Source organism: Pantherophis guttatus, chromosome 7 (assembly GCF_059756535.1).
Source record: "Pantherophis guttatus breed Tessera chromosome 7, ASM5975653v1, whole genome shotgun sequence".
Classification (NCBI taxonomy): Eukaryota; Metazoa; Chordata; class Lepidosauria; order Squamata; family Colubridae; genus Pantherophis; species Pantherophis guttatus.
The window spans coordinates 14,879,707-14,901,935 of NC_142069.1; the positions used below are offsets into that span (position 1 = coordinate 14,879,707).

At 42.4% G+C, this 22,229-nt stretch overlaps 1 protein-coding gene across 6 annotated transcripts in view; it reads left to right on the forward strand.

The window, feature by feature from the left end:
• Nucleotides 1-110: 110 nt before the first annotated feature.
• The window catches only part of LOC117655756 (aldo-keto reductase family 1 member B1-like), a 43,445-nt gene continuing 21,326 nt past the window's right edge, over nt 111-22,229 (forward strand). Inside the window, exons 1-2 of one of the 6 annotated variants that reach the window (XM_087873667.1) lie at nt 16,264-16,519; nt 18,888-19,139. In XM_087873667.1, the coding sequence (XP_087729793.1) occupies nt 19,074-19,139 (66 nt within the window). In that variant the 5' untranslated portion in view covers nt 16,264-16,519; nt 18,888-19,073. Of the gene's footprint in view, nt 317-12,779; nt 13,107-16,263; nt 18,255-18,887; nt 19,140-22,229 lie in introns of those variants that run through there. The other 5 variants (XM_087873666.1, XM_087873665.1, XM_087873668.1 and 2 more) reach the window with 5 other exon arrangements.

Here is a 22,229-nt window from a genome sequence, read left to right on the forward strand (position 1 = left end):
GCTGTCACTCATGGGACACGGCGGCCCTACCTCTTATGGGGAAGAGCATTACACAGATGAAGGGGCGGGAACCGATGACCTAATAAATCAAACGCTCTCCGGCAAGCTCTGTTGGAAGGTCGGTGCTGATTGGTGGAGGAGGAAGCTGCAGCAGCGCCATGCGGTAAAGCCAGTAAATGGATCACTCCAGGACGAGGGATTTTAAGCTTGGTGGTTAAAGCGATCCCAAAGGTTTATTTGATGCATGTTCCTCCAACGTTTCAAAATTTGAGAAGCTGGAAGTAAACACTTAGCAGACTCTGCCAAGCAAGATCAGGTGCGATTGGGCGTTGGATGGGAGACCACCTTGAAATCACAGGGCAATAGACTTCAGAGCAGGGGTGAAATCCAAATTTTTTTTGCTACCGGTTCTGTGGGCGTGGCTTGGTGGGCGTGGCAAGGGAAAAGTACTGCAAAATCTCCATTCCAACTCCATTCCAAGGGAAGGATACTGCAAAATCCCCACTCCCCCCTCACTCCTGGGGGAAGGATACTGCAAAATCCCCATTCCCTCCTCACTCCTGGGGGAAGGATATTGCAAAATCTCCATTCCCTCCTCACTCCTGGGGGAAGGATACTGCAAAATCCCCATTCCCTCCTCACTCCTGGGGGAAGGATACTGCAAAATCCCCATTCCCTCCTCACTCCTGGGGGAAGGATATTGCAAGATCTCCATTACCACCCTACTCTGGGGCCAGCCAGAGGTGATATTTGCCAGTTCTCCAAACTACTCAAAATTTCCGCTACCAGTTTTCCGAACTGCTCAAAATTTCCGCTACCGGTTCTCTGAACTGCTCAAAATTTCCGCTTCCGGATTCTCCAGAACCTGTCAGAACCTGCTGGATTTCACCCCTGCTTCAGAGTTCAAAGTAAACAAAAGGATGCCTGTAGAAAGCAATGTAAGCAATTTCCTTAATGTGCTGAGAAAAAGCACGCAGGCGTTTCCATGAAATCTTCAAGGATCAAGATTGACTTGAGGGGTTCAGAGATTATAGTTAAACAGAAGAGGCATGAAGGAATCCAGGAAATTAATTAAATAGACCCAGGGGTCAATGTGCCTGGCAAAGTCAAATCTTTAGTAATTGTATAATAGCTAAACCTGAAGATATGGGGAAAAGAAGCTTTTCAAACGACCTTATTTGGTATCTGATCAAGTTGTTGTAAAATTAGCAATAGGATATGATTGTAAAGTACGGTAGTGTAAAATACCGTAGTACAGTCAAACTCCCAGCCCATGGGCCAGGTGCACCATGCACCGGCCATCCCCACGCCCTGTTTAGCTAAAATTCCGGTATGTCACGTGACGCCGCTGTGACAACGTGAGTTTGACACAGTGGTGAAATCCAATTTTTTTTACTACCAGTTCTGTGGGCGTGGCTTGGGCATGGTGTGGCTTAGTGGGCGTGGCAGGGGAAGCATACTGCAAAATCTCCATTTCCACCCCACTCCAGGGGAAGAATACTGCAAAAACTCCATTCCCTCCCCACTCCTGGGGGAAGGATATTGCAAAATCTCCATTCCCACCCCACTCCAGGGGAAGGATCCTGCAAAATCCCCATTCCTCCCCATGCTGGGGCCAGCCAGAGGTGATATTTGCCGGTTCTCCGAACTACTCAAAATTTCTGCTACCGGTTCTCCGAACTGCTCAAAATTTCCGCTACCGGTTCTCCAGAACCTGTCAGAACCTGCTGGATTTCACCTCTGGTTTGGCACCTCTGCTGTAGTGGATAAATGGAAGCCTAATGTTATGCATGCTTACAAGGATAGAAGCCTCAAAAGAGTTTGATAAGACTTCAGATTTTATTTCAAGTAGGAAAAATTCTAAAAATATAAATTTTGTTCCCAGTAAGTCAGTTTGGTGTAGTTGTTAAAGCATCAGGGTCAGAAACTAGGAGATCATGAGATCTAGTCTTGTCTTAGGGATGATGCCAGATGGGTGATCTTGAGCCAGTCATTCCATAAGCCCTATAAAGAAAGCAAGGGCAAACTAGTAACAAAACTATTAACAGGAAAAGTGCAGGAATTTGTCCTGGAATTACCGCAAATCAAAAATTAAGGCACTAAAATAAAAAATTAAATTGCGTTGCAACCTCATTTCCACCTCATACATTTAGAATAGAATAGGGATCTTGGAGGTCTTCTAATCCAGCTCCCTGCTCAAGCAGTGTTAGGATTACTTCTTTGGGATCTGCTTCTTGGTTGATCTCTATGGGATTTCAGCTTCTGTTTTTTGATGGCCAATAAAAATAATAAAACTCCACATTCAGAAGCATTACCATCAGGTAATTACCATCCTCTAGGCCAGGGGTCAGCAACCTGTGGCTCTGGAGCCGCATGTGGCTCTTTCACCCCTCTGCTGCGGCTCCCTGTCACACAAAATATGTGTCACCACCACCAATGTGCAACACCCGCCAGCACACGATTTATTGAGTTTTTCAACCTCCAATCGGCCAACCATGGATGAATCCAAGAAAAGGAAAGTTTCAGAAGAAAACAGAACGTTTAATTCAACTACATATGCTAGTTTGTGGCTGCTCAAGAAATAGTCAGGCACAGGAAAGATTTTGTGGCTCCTGGTATTTTCTTTTCTGTGGGAAATGGGTCCAAATGGCTCTTTGAGTGTTTAAGTTTACAGACTCCTGCTCTAGGCTGTTTGTTTATTAAATAATAAAAAAGTATAGTTAGAATTTGTACGGATGGGAAAATTAGACTTAAAACTATAAATATACAAAATATACAAAATATAAATATACAAAAGTATGAAGGTTATTGCTTAATGCATTGTAAGCCGCCCTGAGTCTCCGGAGAAGGGCAGCATATAAATCAACTAAAAATAAAAATAAATAAAATATGTTTTGGATTATACAATGATCTAGACTTTATATGAATACTTAAAACTGGTATCAGAGCATCGGGAAAGCAGTGGGTCAGCAATTTACCTTAATAGAAGATGCCATTCTGAAGAGATATTTTCTTGAAAGCCAATTAAAACATACTATGTACCATGCAGAGCAGTGTTTCTCAACCTTGGAAGCTTGAAGATGGGTGGACGTCAACTCCCAGAATTCCCCAGCCAGGGCTGCTGGCTGGGGGATTCTGGGAGTTGACGTCCACCCATCTTCAAGCTACCAAGGTTGAGAAACACTGATGTAGAGAAACATTGATCTTTTAAAAATTACCCTTATGGGCAGGGCTGGATTTAGATGAAAAGAGGCCCTAGGCTATTCCACTTATGAGGCCCTTTCACCTATAGTGAAAGTGTAATTTTAATTTTGCTAATAATTTGAATGTAGGCCCCTCTTGATCTTGAGGCCCTAGGCTGAAGCCTAGCAAGCCTATAGGAAAATCCGGCCCTGCTTATGGGCCACCAAGTTGATGCTTCCTCTCGGTGACAAATTGGATAGATTTACTGCAGAATAATCTGGTCTTTCAAGTCTTCCAACATTGATAGAGAAACATTCCACCTACCAGTAGTAAAAATTCCAATTCATCTATAACTGGATGGTGGAAAGTGAAAAAAACACTGAAATGGTGTCCAATCCTTTGTAATATTAGGCTCAGATTATCTACTACTTCAGACATGGGCTTTTTCACAGAAGCAGTTTAACCTATTTAACCTGTAATCAAGCTAATTAGTGGACGTGGAGTTCTTCGGTGATTTATCTATCGCAAACATTCTTTTTTGCCTGGGGAGTTATGCAATCAGCAATCACAATCCAGATGTTCCTCACCAATGTTTCAAAAGATTATATCTTACCAAACCACAGAAGCTTCATAAAATCAACTCAATCTGTTTACCCCTTGAACGCGCAGCTAGACCTCAATTTATGACCATCATCGGGACCAGCATTTCTGTTGCTAAGCAAGGAGATTGTTAAATGAGTCACGCCTAACGTTACAACCTTTTTTTTTGCTACTGTTGTTAAGTGAATTGCTGCAGTTCTTAAGTGAATCACATAGTTGTTAAGCGATTCCGGCTTCCATTGGCTTTGCTTGTCAAAAGCTGATTGAGAAGGTTGCAAATGGCAATCGTGACCCAGAGACACTGAAATCAAAATCCCTTTTTTCTGTGCCATAACTTTGATCACTCACTAAACATAAGTAAGTAGAATAAAATCATTTATAGCAGAGATGAAAGGGAGACCAGAGATTCCTCACTTCTCTGCAATTATTTTGAGACTAAGATACAGCTGGGGGTTATAGAAAACGTTGCAAATGTAGATATCATATATAATAATTTATAATTTATTCCTAAAATCCAGCTTTCCAAATCATCTGCTGGTTTGATCTTTAAACCAATATACCAGTGATTGCTAACCTTTTTGTCGTTGCGTGCCGAAAGCCTGCCCCATAATGCAATGTGTACGCCACACACCCCCGCGCCCTGCCCCCCACACATATGTGTGTGACCCCCACACTCTTCCCCCTGAGCATGCGACCCTGCGCATGCGCATGCAACCCTCCCACAGCCCATTTTTGGTCCCAGGAGGCTGCAGGGAGGCCTGCTAGGCCCAAAATGGGCCGCGGGGGGCTTCACCACACACCCCCACGCTCTCCCCCACCGCCACACATGCGCATGCGACCCCTCGCCCACCATGCATGTACGCATGACCACCTCCACCCCCAGGCATCTGTGCATGTCTCCCGCATGCACCCTGCCTCCCCCCCACATGTGCGGCAGAGAGCCGAAAATCAGCTGGCCAGTAGGTGCATGTGCATGTGGGGTGGAGCTGAGCTGGGCGACGGCTTGCATGCCTGCAGAGAGGACTCTGTGTGTCACTTGTGGCACGCATGCCATAGATTTGCCATCACAGCAATATACTAATTAGATTTTATATACTGTATGTGTATATATGTATACACACACACATATATGTACACACACCCATAGTACCAAAGTACTTATTTTGCTTAGTAAGAAATAGAAATAACAGCACAGAATTGTAAAATTGCCAATGGCCATGTTTTTAAGTACACAGAGTTAGTCATAAGGCTACATACCACTACTATTCAAAGATCGTCATTCTAAATCAAATAGTCTGACCCATCTTGAATAATTTAATTTTTAATTTAATTTAATTTCCAATTTATATACCGCCCTTCTCCCTGAGGACTCAGGGCGGTGTACAGCCAAGATAAAAACATAGAATACAAATATTAAAAAACAGTTAAAATATATATAAATTTTGGCCTGAAAGTTAAGAAATCAAGCAGTTCTTCTGTAATATTTAGATGCAAACACACCTACATCCAAGTCCATAAAGAAATAAGAGGAACATTGGATTGGTAATGTCTAAAGGAATTTCTTCATGTGGTAGACATTGGCCTACAGAACAAGGTGACATGTCAACAAGAGTTGATTTAAGAGGACAGGTGGCTTACAGTATTGAGACCTAGTTTGGAGATTGATGGAACTCCTTAATGTGAATGCTGGATGAAAGGCTTAGAACTGAGGAAGAGTCTTAACTTCCAAATAATAAATTGAAAGAAATGGTGGAATACCCCCAATTTATGGACCTTCAGAGCTTCAGTACGAGAAAATGCAAGCCAGAAGGCTATCCAAGTAAACAATTCTCAAGAAGAAGAAAAAACCTCTAGAAAAAGGAAGTGATAATGATAAGACCACCTTATTATGTTAAAAAGAAATCAAATGGATTCTACCACTCAAAAATCCTACTTCCAAGAGATTAAATTAATCAGTATCTACTCTTGATTTAAGCATCTTATATCACTTCAAGAATTTTGCCCTTGCAGCTATATCAGGGGTCTGCAACCTTAAACGCTCAAAGAGCCATTTAGACCCGTTTCCCACAGAAAAGAAAACACCAGGAGCCACAAAACCCTTCCCTGTGCCTGACTATTATTTCTTGAGCGGCCACAAAACTAGCATATGTAGTTGAATTAAATTTTATTTATTTATTTAAAACAAATTTATATGCCGCCCTTCTCCCAAAGGACTCAGGGTGGCGAACACAAGCAAGAAACATGCAATGAAAGAAGAGTCTGATTAAAACCAATTAAAATCAAAATAATAAAACCCCAGAATCAAAACTCAGCCCATTTGTTGATATAGCCAAGTCTTTAGGCCCCGACGGAAGGAGCGGAGATCAAATGTTGTGTTTTCTTCTGAAACTTCTTTTCTTGGATTTATCCATGGTTGGCCTACCGGGGATTGAAAAGCTTAATAAATCACATGCCGACTGGTGTCTCACATTGCCAGTTGTGACACATATTTTGAGTGATAGGGAGCCACAGCAGAGGGGTGAAAAAGCCACATGCGGCTCCAGAGCCACATGCGGCTCCAGAGCCGCAGGTTGCTGACCCCTGAGCTATACGAACATGTTTTTGCACCACAAATCACAGTTGCCTTGGTTTCGCTTGGCAGTTGATTAGTTCATGGACATGCCAGAAAGTTAAAACGATTCAGTGCCTTATTTTGTCTCTGTGGGAGCCTCGTTTTATTTTCATTTACATTTTCCAAACCATGTCAAGCCACCATGAGTACAAATATTCACCTTTATTGATACTTTTATTTGTGTATATTAACCTTTGATAAGTTTACTCAATGTATGTAAAACATTGCTGGACAAAGACATTTAATGGAACCGCTATGCCTCTTCAGCCACTAGAGGTCAGGTTCTGATCATTCTGAAGTAAAAGGAGACAATCATCTCAGGTTTAATCTGAATTATGAACTTTGAAGAAACAAATAAAAAGCGTACTATGCTTTTGAACTTTGGTGCTGGAAAAGATTTCTAAGAGCATCATGGATAGAAGAAAAACCGACCTCTAATTATTTAACAAATCAAAAAGAGTCCATAAGTAAAGCTGTGTCAGAACACTGGGAGAGTAGAATCCCAGTGTAACACAGTCAGCAGAACAATGTCTTCGAGAGAAATGGATACCCACAAAACTTCATCCAGAGATGACTGCATACAAACTGTAGGAAGTTAGCACCCACCCCTCTCCTAGAAGAATGAAATATTTTAGGAAATATTAAAAAGGCAGAATATTATATTTCCCTGGATGAGAAATGGAGAAACATGTTTTAAAGACAAAGCAGCTTCCTGCCCCCCTCCACCTTTGTCAATGGACCATCATCTGCAACACAATAGGGCCCATCTAGCAACAGAAACTCACCACATGGCACCTGGGAAGATTACATCAGCCAGCAAGGCTAACTAAGACCCCCACCCCCTGGGAGTCTGACAACCAATCAGGATACCCTTCCTGTGCCCCAGGAAGTTCAAAGCTCAGAGGGCATAAAACCCAGGCATGCTCAGCATCTCGCCCTTTTTCTGCTCAGGAACTCAAACCATGTGATCCTGTTCAGGAACTCAAGCCATGTGATCCTGTCCACCATTAAACCATCTTTCCAAGCAGTCTCCTTGTTTCCAGTGTCTTTTTCCCCACTTGGAACTGAACCCAGAAGGATATTTCTTCCAACAAAACAATACAAAGACTCAAAGCAATACAACAACTACAACAGGAACAACAACGACCAGACGAATCACAATCCCCTACATGCACAATGTCTCAGAAATGACAGCAAGACTACTGCATCAACATGATCTCGTAGTAGCCCATAAACCAACCTGACCTCTCAGACCGACCCTGTCAAAACCGAAAGGGCAGACAGAAATAAACCAAAGTTCAGGCATTATATACCGTATCCAGTGTAGGAACTGCGCAAAGAACGAGATTGGACAAACAGGAAGGAAGAAAGCTATCAACCAGACTGCACAAACACTTCCTGGCTATTTATTTATTTATTTATTATTTATTATTTTATTAAACATATATGTCACCCAACTGTTTGAAAATATAGTGGAGAATGGAGTGTAGGTAGTTCTGATGGAAAAGGTTGGACGCCAGAGGGAGCAATCAATTACAATTAAGGGAAAATAACATTTAAATTTGACTTACTAATAGAAAATGGAGCAAAATATTTTAACATTGGATGTATTGAAAAATGTTTGTGAATAATGGAACCAGAAGATAAATTTAAGAGTGTTTGCCTTTATAGATATATTGTGTTTAAAGGATGTTATGGAAGACAACCTAGATAAGTGTCAGTCCTGCCTCAGTTCGAGCCTTTAAATAAGAACGATCCTTGACTCCATTGAGAAAGGTATAGTTTACTGAAGATCAAGCAGAATACAATAAAGCAAAGCCAGAACTGAAATCCGCATGGCAAAATCCCTAATTAACTGCCCCCCACGAAGCTTCCGCTAGTCATTTCTCACTGTTGGTCCCCATTGTCCAACCTTATTCAAATGAAATGTTTTGGGAACGGCCTCTTCAAGTGTGGGCTTGCTGGTATGCAGTTGCATGCCATTCCCAGCTGTCTGATCTTGAAGTTTTGCATCTCCAGAAGGTACGGTGAGTAGTGAACTTCCCCCCCCCCCCATTCAGCTCTCTCTCCCCCCCAAGTTCATGACAGACTGGCATTGTGCAAATGCAAAGCGTAGGCATGAGATGACAGTTCTGACAATAATTCTGACACTTGCGTGAAAGAGATGTGGAGCCTGAGTGGCGTAGGAGGCTAATGCCTCCTACTAAGGCAGCATTTAACATCCAGCTGCCTGCAATTACTACGAGTTCAATTCTCACCAGGCTCAAGGTCGACTCAGCCTTCCATCCTTTCTAAGGTAGGTAAAATGAGGACCCAGATTGTGGGGGCAATAAGCTGACTTTGTATAAAGTATACAAAAGTATGAAGGCTATTGCTTAACGCATTGTAAACCGCCCTGAGTCTCCGGAGAAGGGCGGCATATAAAAATAAATAAAAATAAATAAATAAAAAAGAGGATTTAAAAATGACAAGGTTCAAGAATGATACGGAAAAAGATGCAGCAAATGGGCAGCAAACGAATTTAATAAATAATATTAAATTAAATAAAAATATACAAGTGAAACCAGTCGATGTTTTAAGAATTAAAATTAAGAATTATACATATAACAGATTTAAAGATTCCTCAGGATAATTTTCCGATATTGCATTTACAAAAGAGACTTGTTACAAGCTTTGAAAAATTTTGTGAGAAGGGACAGAGAACAAATGAAAAACTAAAGTTCTATTTGAAGAGATTTAAGACTAGAATCGTTAGAAATAAAAGGAAGTTGCTTTATTTATCAGGGTTAAAATACATTGCTATCTCTTGCAATCCTTAATGAACTTCTGCCAATCAGGACTGAAATGATGAGTTTTTAAGGATTTCTTTATAGATATCAAACAGTATGGGAAGAAGAGATAATTTTAAGAAAAGGTAGTAATTTACTAAAATTGTTGATATTTTTGAAGTACGATGAAGGAAGAAGCCATTTATTTCTTTTATTTTTCTTTACTCTTAATTTTTCTTTTCTGCAGTTTTTTTTTCTCTTTAGTTTGTATTAGTTTTTATCATTTTAATTGTAACATTTAATAAAATTACTCTAAAAAGAGATGCCGTAGTGGATCTTATACCCTGCAAGCGGTTAAACTAGATGATCTCCAAGAACCTTTCCAACTCTATAGCTATAGTATTCCATTTCCTACATGTAGCAGCGAAGCGGGTTGAGGGTCAACGCAGAATAACACTGCTATTGCTACTAATTCAAGAGTTAAGTTTTCAACCATAAAAGTTCACCAGGGCAACAAAGCCGTGCGCTCCAAATTTAGCTTTTTCAATTTGTACTTAATATTTTGAAAATGGTACTGTAGACTGAAAAGAAATGTAGTCGATACGTCATGCAGGTTATCCTCCATTTGTGACCATAATTGGGATCAGAATTCCCATTGGTAAGGAAAGCGGTTGCTAAGTGATTCTTGCCCAATTTTACAATCTTTTTTTGGCACAGTTGTAAAGCGAATCATTGTAGTTAAGTGAATCATGCAGTCATTAACGGCTTCCCCCCCATCGGTTTTGCTTGTCAGAAGCTGGCTGCGAAGGCTGCGAAAGGTGACATGACCCCAGGATGCTGCAATCATTGTAAATACATCCTAGCTGCCAAACACCTAAACTCTTGTGACTGTAGAGATGCTGTGATAAGTTGTAAGTGAGAGTACCGGTTGTAAGTCACTTTTTCAGTACTGTTGTAGCTTCAAACAGTCACTAAACAAATGATTGTAAATTGAGGACTACTTGTATTGTCTGTCCAAATGACACTCAGGTAGCCTCCAGTTGATTTAGCTTTGAATTTCTAAGAGAAAATAAAAGAGAATATCCTCCATGGAGCACGAGAAAAAAAATGTGACTTTCCCCTGAGACAGAACTGCTGTTAAAGGCTCTGAGATCGCTGCTCTATTAATTGCCTTGGCTAAATGGCAGATGAATCTAGGGATTATTTGTGACTAAATGAGGACTATATTTCATTCTTGAAAGAAAGGAGAGGGAGGGAATTAGTCTCGGTCCTTTAAATCAGCGTTTCTCAACAGCTCTAAAATGTTGGGTGGGGAATTCTGGGTGGGGAATTTGTGTGTATTTGTGTATAATCTCAGATCCCTTTTTAATTCAGAGGCTCTCTCTGTACTCTCCATATGAGGGATGTAGTGGCTCAGTGGCTAAGATGCTGAGTTTGTCGATCGAAAGGTCGGCAGTTCAGAGGTTTGAATCCCCAGTGCCACGTAACGGCGTGAGCTCCCGTTACTTGTCCCAGCTTTTGCCAACCTAGCAGTTCGAAAGCACGTAAAAAATGCAAGTAGAAAAATAGGGACCACCTTTGATGGGAAGGCAACAGTGTTCCGTGCGCCTTTGGCGTTGAGTCATGCCGGCCACATGACCACGGAGACGTCTTTGGACAGCGCTGGCTTTGAAACGGAGATAAGCACCACCCCCTAGAGTCGGGAATGACTAGCACATATGTGCGAGGGGAACCTTTACCTTTTACCATATACACTAGTATTGTATTATGGGACTGTTTGTAACTGGAAAAGGTTTCAAGGTTACCCATGATGCTATTCAAATACAAAGATGTCCTTGTGAACTTGGTTTAGCAGTTAAGGTGCTGGCCTAGAAACCAAGGAGATTCTGAGTTCTAATCCTGCCTTATGCATGAATGCTGCCTGGGAGACTTTGGGCCAGTCACTGTTCGTCAGCCCAACAAGGTTATTGTTATAAATTTAATAAATGAATGGTTGTAAATAGAGGACTACCTATACTATGGACAATGACTTCCTGGCTATGCTTTTAAATCCCATATATGTAAAAGCATGGATCAACACCCTTGTAGGCAGAGTTCAGATGACATAGCAACCCACCCACCCCCCATCCAACCACAATTTTAGCTACAGTACTGGTAATCCTCGGCTTACAACCATTCATGTAGTGACTGTTCAAAAATACAACAGCACTGGGGGAAAAAATGACTTATGGCCAGGTTTCACTCTTATGACCATTGCAGCATCCATACAGTCCCGTGATCAAGATTCAATGGCAAAATTGTGATGCAGCTCGTAAGGAATGGCTCGCTTAGCAACAGAAATTTTGAGCTCAATTGTGGTCAAATCTGGAGCACAGCCATATTGTGTAAAGAAAGCCCGTCGGGTCCCTAAAATAACTCGGTTTCTAATCTGAAACGGCTTGGTTTTGTGAATAAAATTTAAGTTTAACAGAGGAAGAAAAAAAAAAACCTTTCCCTGGTGTTTGCTCCAACAGCCGCTGGGCTTCTGCCCTGAAAACCTGTGAAGTGCAGTGCCGAGTATTGTGCAATTTATCCACTTTCCTCAACGTTCGCACCATGTGGCATATCCCTGGCGCTAAGCTAAAATAAAATAAAAAAGGGGGGGAGACTGGCTCTCTTTTGGGGTTCAGAGCATCGTAAGCCCCTAACTCTGTATCGAAGTGTTTGTGTGTGCGTGGGGGGTCCTTGGTGCTCTCTGAAGATGCTTGTTTTCTTGCTGACGTTTCGTTTCCAAGCCAGGTATCATCAGAGCATCAGTACCAAAGTCTTTCAAAAGTAACAGTAGAGTTGGAAGGGACCTTGGAGGTCATCTAGTCCAACCCCCTGCTCACTCAAGAAGACCCCTACAAGGGTCTGGGAGGTGTTGAAAGGAAAAAGAAGCCTTTCCCTTTCTGAATTCAAACTCCTTACTTATAAATGATTGGAGGTCAGCTGCTTGAGAGCAGAATCAGTTTATTGTTTATAGGAAGACAGGCAAGAAACAAATTTCCGAGGCTAGCCTGTTTGAGCTGTAAGGGTGATCCTTTTTTATATCCTAAAACATCTTTTGATTTTCTATGTGACCCTTTAAAGTCTTTTGAAATTCTTTTGATTTGGTGTGTGAATCCTTTGATTTCTGTGTGTGATTGTTTTATCCTGTTTTTGTTTGTGTTTGGGTTCTTCCATCCTGGATCTGGCAAATAAATAATTGTTTTATAATCCACTCTCTGTTTTTCCTAGCCCTTTGTAGTTGTTAGTTCCCTATAATTATTCAGTTTGCTATTTCTGTGTTTTTTCCTTTTCTCATGTGTTAAAAATTCTAATTACTTTGGCTTGATTTCTTTTCCTTCTCGGATGTTTGTTTTTCTTTCCTGGGTCCCAGGAAAGATGTTGCAGGCCCCTGTAATTTTGTCCTTCCTTTGTTGTGGAAAATAAGGTGGCTTCAGCTTCTTAATGGCCCATTGATAAAGGTGGGGGCTGAAACTCTGCCTGAGTTTCTGCTTATTTCTTTTAGGAGAATTTCACTGCTCTTTTAATATTGAGTTTTTCATATCTTCCAACAGAGGCACACTATAAATACCCATAAGTGCAATTTCTCTATCGCCTCACATAAATCTCTCCGGGATCACACAGCCCATCATTCATTACAGATAAAAATCTGGCAGCGAGTAACCGTCCCAGGAGAGGCATTAAAAGATCCCGCTTTTGGGGGGTGAGGTGGGGTAGGGGGCGGGAAACGGCTCCTTTTCACGCCCGCCTTCCAAGGCGGGTCCGGCGCATATAAAAGCCGCTTGCCCCTGCCGTGCCTGCCTGTGTCTTTTTCTCCGCACTCGGGCGGCGAAAGGATTTGGGCTGCTGCTATGGCCAAGTATGTGGAGCTGTACACGAAAGCAAAGATGCCCATTTTGGGACTGGGCACATGGAAGGTAAGCAGTGGCTCACCCAGAGGCGCTTTGTTTTGGCCATCAGTATGGCGTGTCTTCTCCCATTATTTCTTCCTTCCCGTTTTCGTACTCCAAGGGTACCAAAGCAGAGGATTAGGGAAAGGGGGGGATGTTTCCTTTCGTTTTTCTTTTTCTTTCTTTCTTTTTTTTCTTTTTCTTTTTTTTTTTTTGCACATGCCTTATAAACGTATTGCAAGCTTGCAAAAATTAGCCATGTGTCTTGCAGGCCTGCAAAGTGGATTGCTGGCATTGCTTGCCTTCCTGTTTCTTTTTCGTTAAACTGTGGGGCGGGTTTGGTTTGGTTTGGTTTTTTTCCTGCCTATGTTTTGCAGAAGGCTTTTGTGGGAGGGAAAATGTCTAGAGTCCTGTTCTCTACTCTAAGTGAAGGGGGGAAAAAAGGGGGGAAAAAAGAGCAGAAAGAAGTTGGGGGGGGGAATCTTACAATCCAAAATCCTAAAAAAAATCTATAGTTCAATATCCTGTAGTCCAATGGTTGTACATAGGGTGTTTTCAGGTTCTGTGATATCAAAGAATGCTGCTAGTGACCATTGATCTGTTTCAAGATCTTTTCTGAGCTTGATGGGTGAGACTGCTTGTATCGGTGCAGAGCTGTGGTCTATAATTGCTGGTTTGGCATGTGTCCAATGGATCCAGGAATCTCTCTCTGCCACTTTGATAGCTGTTTGTGCGGTTAACAAGACTTGATAGGGTCCCGTCCACCTAGGTTGTAGTGGTGATGTTCTGGTGAAGAATTTTATCCATACCCAATGTCCTGGTTCAAAGGGATGCAGGGCTTCTTCCAAGGGCAAGATCTGCGTTAAAGCACTCTGTCCACAGGGTCTGTAATCTCTAGTGAAGGGCTGAAAGATAAGAACAGAGAACCATATCCCCCTTATCTAAACTTAGGGAGTGGGGATCCAGGCCTTGTAATGTGTCTGGGGGATGACCAAAGAGGATTTCAAAAGGGGGAGATTCCTATATCTTGTCTCGGTCTGGTTCTAATATAAAAGAGGGTGATTGGAAGCACTTGTGACCAAGCCCAATAGGGTCTTTACTTCCCTATTAGCTCTCTCTCTTTGATAACCAGTTGCCCTTGGTAGCCGTATATAATCCACTTGTACTCTTTCGAAGGGTGTTCGTGCCCAGGGTCTCCCTCTCTCAAGGATTGCTTTCCTGGAAGTGGTGTTATTTGCCTGACAAGTTTTATAGATGCTAGCTACCCTTGTTGCTTCACTATAGGCTCCAGGTGCATACCATACTCTTCTTATAGCATCTACCATGGCTTGTGTCCTACAATGCCCTTTGGTGTGTAACCTTTGGCAATTCAATCTAAGGAGGCGGCGTGGAGCTATGGGTCTGCCATCTGGGACTCTCCAAAATCCTTCTTTAAAGACTGCTTCTAATTTTTTATTCCCATTGCTCAGCTTCTCCTTTATCTATAAATTCTGTGTATTGTAATTCAGGGTTTATCATTAGGGCTGGAGCCATGAGGTTATGAGGCAGAGGTTCTGGTGCTATCCGTTTGGCTGTTTCATCCGCATATCTGTTTCCTTTCATCACTGTGGAGTCATCCTTTTGATGGGCTCTACAATGAATGACTGCCAAGGCTTTTGGTAATTGTATGGCTTCCAATAATTGAACCACTAGGTTTGCGTGTATGATCTGTTGGCCAGCTGATGTTAAAAAACCTTGTTTCCACAAGGCACCTGTCGCATGGCATACCCCAAAAGCATTTTAGAATCAGTATATATCTAGATAGACTGACCTCTTGCAGCCTTGCAGGCTTTTGTTAAAGCCACAAGCTCAGCTGCTTGAGCGCTGTGGGAGGATATAGCCTTGTGGCAAACGAGTCCAGGTGTATTTTTGATCTTCCCAGGTAAAAGCAAAGAGATACTGGGATGCCTGGTCTACCAGGATGCTGAAGAAGGCTGAGCACAAGTCTATAACTGTAAAATACATAGCCGAAGCTGGAACTTCAGTTATTATAGTTGCAGGGTTTGGTACTATAGGGGCACGTGGCCTCACATGGTTGTTCAAATCCTGTACAAATCTGAAGATGGGGTTTCCTTCATTATCTAACTTTCCCTTCTTAACTGGAAAGATTGGGGTGTTGCAGGGAGATGTACATTTCTTAAGGACTCCCTGTTCCAGATAAGCCTTTATCAGTTTCCTTATAGGTTGAATTGCCTCAGCTGGAATTTTGTATTGGGGAACACATTGAGGTGGTCCTTTCTTTACCTGAATGGTGACTGGGGTTGCCCCTTTTAATAGTCCCACCTCTGTTGCATCCCAAAAGAGGATGGCTAGATCCACGTAAAGCCCTGTGTTGTTTGTGGCCAGCATATGGGCGCCTTTTCCTGGAATGTCTACCATAAGGCCCCCCTTTCCACACTTTATGGTGGCTCCCATTCTGCATAAGAGGTCCCTTCCCAAGAGGGAGAGTGGGGATTGGGGACAGAATGTAAAAGAGTGTTTTAAAGAGAACGGTCTCAATTCTACTTGTGGATTCCACAAGAATGATTTTTCCTCCAACTCCCATTATATTGTCTGGAGCTCCTGGAATCAATGAGTCTTTATATGGGGCCTCTGTAATTAATGATGAGGTAGCTCCAGTATCAACCAGGCAGTCATATTTCTTTCCCCCTATGATCAGGGAAACCATGGTTTCCACTTCTGGGCCATTCCTTAAGGGAATTGCGAGCCCAGTGAAGGTAGCTGTGTATTCAGTGAGTTCATTTTCATGTTCTAGTCAGGAAAATTGTGCCTCCCTTCCCCTTCCCTGCCCCCATCGAGATCTATCACTATCTCTATTGTGGTGGAATGTATCATCTTGGGGAAAAGGGGCTGTAGGCGGCTCGCGATGTTGGTTATATCTCTGCTCGCCTTGGTGATGTGAATTATTGCTTGGCATGGGGCCTCTAGGTGAATCTTGGGGCCTGCCACGAAATGAAGCCTGTTTACAGTATTGGCCAAAATGCCCTCCTTTCCCATGTCAATGTGAAACATAGCATAGCATAGCATAGCATAGCATAGCATAGCATAGCATAGCATAGCATATGTTGGCATCCATCTTGGGGATATTCTTCCTGTCTACATTTCCAGCACCCCTGCCTGATCCCAGCAGTCCTGTGTCAAACTTGTCTGGTATTATGGTACATGGCAGCAAAAACTATTAGCTCTTCATGTCTCTCTATCTTCCTCTTTCTATCTTTTTCTTCCTCTTTTAATTTATCCCTTTTGTCATAGACAAAGTTTGCAATCCTGCGCAACTCCGCTATTTCCAATGTAGGCCTATTAGATACAATACGGTGGAAATGTTCCCTGATGTCACTACTAGCCTGGTCAATGAAGGCTGAGGCTAAAATTCTCTGATCCTTTTGGCAGCTTGGGTCTAGGTGGGCATATGTCACAGCTGCTTCTGAGAGACGAACCCAAAAGGCGTCAGGATTTTCTTTTTCCCTTTGGGTTGTTGTTTGAAATTCTGACCAGTTGAGGGGCTTTTTTTTCTATTTCTTCTACGGCATCCATTAGATTGCCTTTTGCTCTTTTGTAATCCCTCCAGTGATTGCCATCATTGTAATCCCAATCAGGCCGCTGGGTTGGCCATGCAACCCTCATCCGGACAGCCTGTCCTGGAATAGATGGTTGGTCGGCTATTTGTGCTGTTTTCTCAAATAGTTTTAATAGTTCATCCTGAGTTAGGAAAACCTGTAGCAACTGATTCATGTCTTACCAGGATGGGTTGTGGCTTTTTAATATAGATTTCAGGGTTTGGATTACTGCCTGAGGGTCTGCCCTGAATGTTGGAGTGTCTTTTTTCCAATTAACAAGGTCTGAGGCAGAGAAGGGGGTTTGTGTCAGAATGTAATTGTATTCGCCTCTTTCTGATACTGGTTTGCTCAGCAGGGCAGCCATTTTTATTTTTTTTTACCTCAGTTATTCCTGCCTCAGTTTTCCCTTCCAGAAAATGGATTTCTGGTTTAGCTTGATCTTTCCATATAGTTAGGTCTTTGGTTAGTTCAGCCCAGCAACACCAGTAGGGTATTTGGCTGGGCTTAATTCGGGGTCTAAGTGCTTTTAAATTTTTAAAGCCAAAAGTACCGCTGTCAGGCCAAATTTGTCTCCCAGTATCATCCCTTAGCAAAGCCCTTTTTTCTTTTCTTTTTTTTACATATCTTCTTCACTTTTCTCTTTTTCATTCTAAAGGGGTATCTACCACCCTCGAGCTGCAACTTCCCATGTTTCCCCTTCCGATGTGGGGTTTCACACTTTGGTTCAGCCGGGCGACACAACGTCAGTTTTCAGGAAAAAGGCCTGGAGAGGATGCCGGTTCCCTTACGGCGTATGCGTACCTCTTCTTGTTAGGGAATTCTCCGCCACTGGTTTTCAGACCCCTCTAAAAAACGGGAATCTGGGAGGACCTGCTGCCCCCAAGGCAGACGAGTACGGGCCCCTCCTACAACTTCACAACTTCACAACTTCACAATTACCTAGCTATCTAACTATCTAACTTCACACTGTCCTAAAAATCCTGGGGTTTGCTCTGGGATACACTGGAGTTCCCTTTATTTGTTTGGGTTTTTTCTTCTTTCTTTTATTAACCTCTTCTCTCTTCATAACCCGTTCAGTTTTTCCTTGCGTTCCTCAGAAGACCCCACACTCCATGATCCCCCCCTTGCTTTCCCAATCCTGCCGGTCACTGCTCTTTCGAACTAGCAGCAGGTTGGGGGGGGGCGGCTAGAGATCAACGGAGGAGGTGGGATCCAGCTGTTTTCCGCAGGTAAAACCCACATACACACACACACACACACACCTTTCCTTTCTCGCTTCCACTCCCCACAGAGTTCCAGGGTTTTAAATATTAAAGCGGTACTCATCTGCTTTCAAGCAGCTGTTGAGTGCAAAGCTCAAGGACTCCCTTTACTACCTGATGCCTCCCGGGCAGGGTCCGTAGATATTTTCCCTGGGCAAAAGAAGGTCCGTGCCGGCTGAGTTTTGATCTCTGGGCCCTGTCCGGTGGCTCCGTTGGCCAGGAGACTACCTGGGTTGCCAATTGTTGGAAGGAAAAAGAAGCCTTTCCCTTTCTGAATTCAAACTCCCGGCTGGGAGATTACTTCGAAATGATTGGAGGTCAGCTGCTTGAGAGCAGAATCAGTTTATTGTTTATAGGAAGACAGGCAAGAAAAAAATTTCCGAGGCTAGCCTGTTTGAGCTGTAAGGGTGACCCTTTTTTATATCCTAAAACATCTTTTGATTTTCTATGTGACCCTTTAAAGTCTTTTGAAATTCTTTTGATTTGGTGTGTGAATCCTTTGATTTGTGTGTGTGATTGTTTTATGGTGTTGAAATCCTGTTTTTGTTTGTGATTGGGTTCTTCCGTCCTGGATCTGGCAAATAAATAATTGTTTTATAGTCCACTCTCTGTTTTTCCTAGCCCTTTGTAGTTGTTAGTTCCCTATAATTATTCAGTTTGCTATTTCGGTGTTTTCTCCTTTTCTCATGGTGTTAAAAATTCTAATTACTTCGGCTTGATTTCTTTTCCTTCTCGGATGTTTGTTTTTCTTTCCTGGGTCCCATATCTGTTTGGATGTTGCAGGCCCCTGTAATTTTGTCCTTCCTTTGTTGTGAAAAATAAGGTGGCTTCAGCTTCTTAATGGCCCATTGATAAAGGTGGGGGCTGAAACTCTGCCTGAGTTTCTGCTTATTTCTTTTAGGAAAATTTCACTGCTCTTTTAATATTGAGTTTCTCATATCTTCCAACAGAGGCACACTATAAATACCCATAAGTGCAATTTCTATCGCCTCACATAAATCTCTCCGGGATCACACAGACCTTTTCACGCCCACCTTCCGAGGCGGGTCCGGCGCGTATAAAAGCCGCTTGCCCCTGCCGTGCCTGCCTGTGACTTTTTCTCCGCACTCGGCGGCGAAAGGATTTGGGCTGCTGCCATGGCCAAGTATGTGGAGCTGTACACGAAAGCAAAGATGCCCATTTTGGGACTGGGCACCTGGAAGGTAAGCAGTGGCTCACCCGGAGGCGCTTTGTTTTGGCCATCGGTATGGCGCATCTTCTCCCATTATTTCTTCCTTCCCGTTTTCGTACTCCAAGGGTACCAAAGCGGAGGATTAGGGAAGGGGGGGAGGTTTCCTTTCGTTTTTCTCTTTCTTTCTTTCTTTCTTTCTTTCTTTCTTTCTTTCTTTCTTTCTTTCTTTCTTTTTTTTTTTGCACATGTCTTATAAACCTATTGCAAGCTTGCAAAAATTAGCCACGTGTCTTGCAGGCCTGCAAAGTGGATTGCTGGCCTTGCTTGACTTCCCGTTTCTTTCTCGTTATACCGTGGGGCGGGTTTGGTTTGGTTTGGTTTTTTTCCCGCCTACGTTTTGCAGAAGGCTTTTGCGGGAGGGAAGAGGTTCCTCGCTCTCCCGAATGGCAAGCGGCGGTTAGGTAATAGTATCCGTTCTGCTCCTGGAAGGAGGCCTCTCTTCTTTTAATCCCCGATGCCTAAATAAAATTGGACAACCAGACGGATATTACATAAAACAGATTAAAGTTGCTCGGGCTTTGGATTTGATAAGGGTTGTCTGGAAAGTGCTTTGCTTGCAAGGTTTGGGTACCGACTTTTCCTTTATAGATGCTGAAGTCTCGCTCCCAGGAGTCTGAGCTAGCGTGGCTTATGGCTAAGGATGCTGGGAGTTGTAGTTCGGTATCCTGCGAAGGCTTGATTGCTCACTCCTGCATAAAATATATATATATATATATATATATATATATATATATATATATATATGTAGGTCTTTGGTTATTCGGGTCTTCTCCCACGTAAAATTGGAAGTGTCTTGGCGACGTTTCGACGAAGTCTCATTCGTCATCTTCAGGCTGGTGTTCTCGGCTTCGTGCTTCCAGGAGCATTTCTTGGGTAGCACTTAGGAGCCGGTATTCTTGTCTTAGCCGCTAGCATTTAATACCACTTTATAATGCCTTGGTAAGACTTGGAATACTGCATACAGTTTTGCTCACTCCTGCATTATATATAGTTGCTTCCTTGGGGAGCACTTGGGAACCAGTATTCTTGTCTTACCACCAGCATTTAATACCACTTTATAACACCTTGGTAAGACCACACTTGGAATACTGCATACAATTTTTGTTGCCATGATGTAAAAAAGATATTGAGATATCTAGAAAGAGCGCAGATAAGACCAACAAAGATGATTAGGGGACCGGAGACTAAAACATATAAATAATGGTTGCTGGAATTTATGTCCAGTTTAATGAAAAGAAAGACTAGGGGAGACATGATAGCAGTGTTCCAATATCTCAGGGGCTGCCACAAAGAAGAGGGAGCCAAGCTATTCTCCAAAGCACCTGAGGGCAGGACAAGAAGCAATGGATGAAAACTAATCGAGGAGAGATGCAACCTAGAACTAAGACGAAATTTCCTGACAGAACAATTAATCAGTGGAACAACTTGCCTCCAGAAGTTGTAAATGTTCCAACACTGGACGTTTTAAAGAAGAGATTGGACAATCATTTGTTTGAAATAGTATAGGGTTTCCTGCCTGAGCAGGGGGTTGGACTAGAAGATCTCCAAGGTCCCTTCCAACTCTGTTATCCAAATTCTATTTGAGGCTTCTGTCTTGGGAGATATTCTTACTCTGTTGGTAGTAATTTTTTTTGAGCTGGATAAAAGCCACTATGGTCAAGTGGCTAAAATAAAGAGAGTAAGAATATGTTTATCCCCGCTTCCATCTTTGCACACTTTAAACTGATATGAAGAGAAGTGATATTAGTAAAAATTGTGGTTTTCTGATGTGTATATTTTTGTCCCAATAGTTGCGATAGGGGGCCCTTTATATTTTAACCTGCTGCATAATTTATTCATAAATTAATCTGGTTAACATCATTTGGTCCCTTTTGTGAAAATAAATACTTGTCAATCTAGTTCCTTAATTGACTTTGTTGTATTGTCTTTATAAAATCCCATGAGATCTGTTTCTATGGCTAATTTCAACTATTACAGGATTTAGAGGCTCTTTTTACTGAAGTTAAGAAAGTATTTAATGGAATATCCCCATTCTTTAAAAAAAAAACCTGCATTTTTCGCATTAGAAGCTTCTATTCAAGGGCCCTTCCTCTATATACCCAAACTGATGGCACCTGGTTGGAGAATTCTGGGAGTTGCAGGCCACCCATCTGAAAAGTTACCAAGTTTGAATAAAAGTGCTCTAAATCATTTGTGCTGTTTATTCCATGTTTGCAGCAGGTTTCTGACCTCATCTAGGCACTACGTGCGTTCCCTCAGTTGAATGCCTTGAAGAAAATGGGCCTTTTATTTTCTTGACTGGCCTTTCATACAATTTATGACCATTCATTTAACAACTTTTTGAAGTTACAATAGTGAAAAAAGTGACTTGCAACTGGTCCTTGCAACATCCCACCCTCGTGTGATCAAAATTTGAGTGCTTGGCAACTGACATGTGACAATTGCAGTGTCCCAAGATCACGTAATAGCCATTTGTGACTTCCCCAGAGGGATTCTGACAAAGACAGTGGAGGAGCAGGATTAATTTTAATGACTATGGCAAAAGTCATAAAATCCGGCATTTAACGACTGCGTTGCTTAGCAATTGAGGTTCCTGTCCAGAGGTGAAATCCAGCAGATTCTGAACGATAGCAAAAATTTTGAGTAGTTTAGAGAACCAGCAAATACCACCTCTGGCTGGCCCCAGAGTGAGGTGGGAATGGAGATTTTGCAGTATCCTTCCCCTGCCACGCCCACCAAGCCACACCATGCCCACCAAGCCACGCCCATAGAACCAGTAGTAAAAAAAAATTGATTTCACCATTGTTCCTGTCCCAATTGTAGTTTTAAATCGAGGGCTATCTGTAATCTTACACCACCATGCAAAGAGAGTTAATAGCATTGGTCAAATTATTTTCAATAATTAGCAGTGACAGAGTCATTTTAGCAGGAGCTTTTGCTATAAAAATCGTCTGTTCCAAACAAGGTTTTCTTCTGTTAATTCTATTTTCTAATAAAACTGCAGCCTGTAGCTTTATCTTTACAAGAGCCTTGCTACCTAAATCAAATATGCGTTATTCGC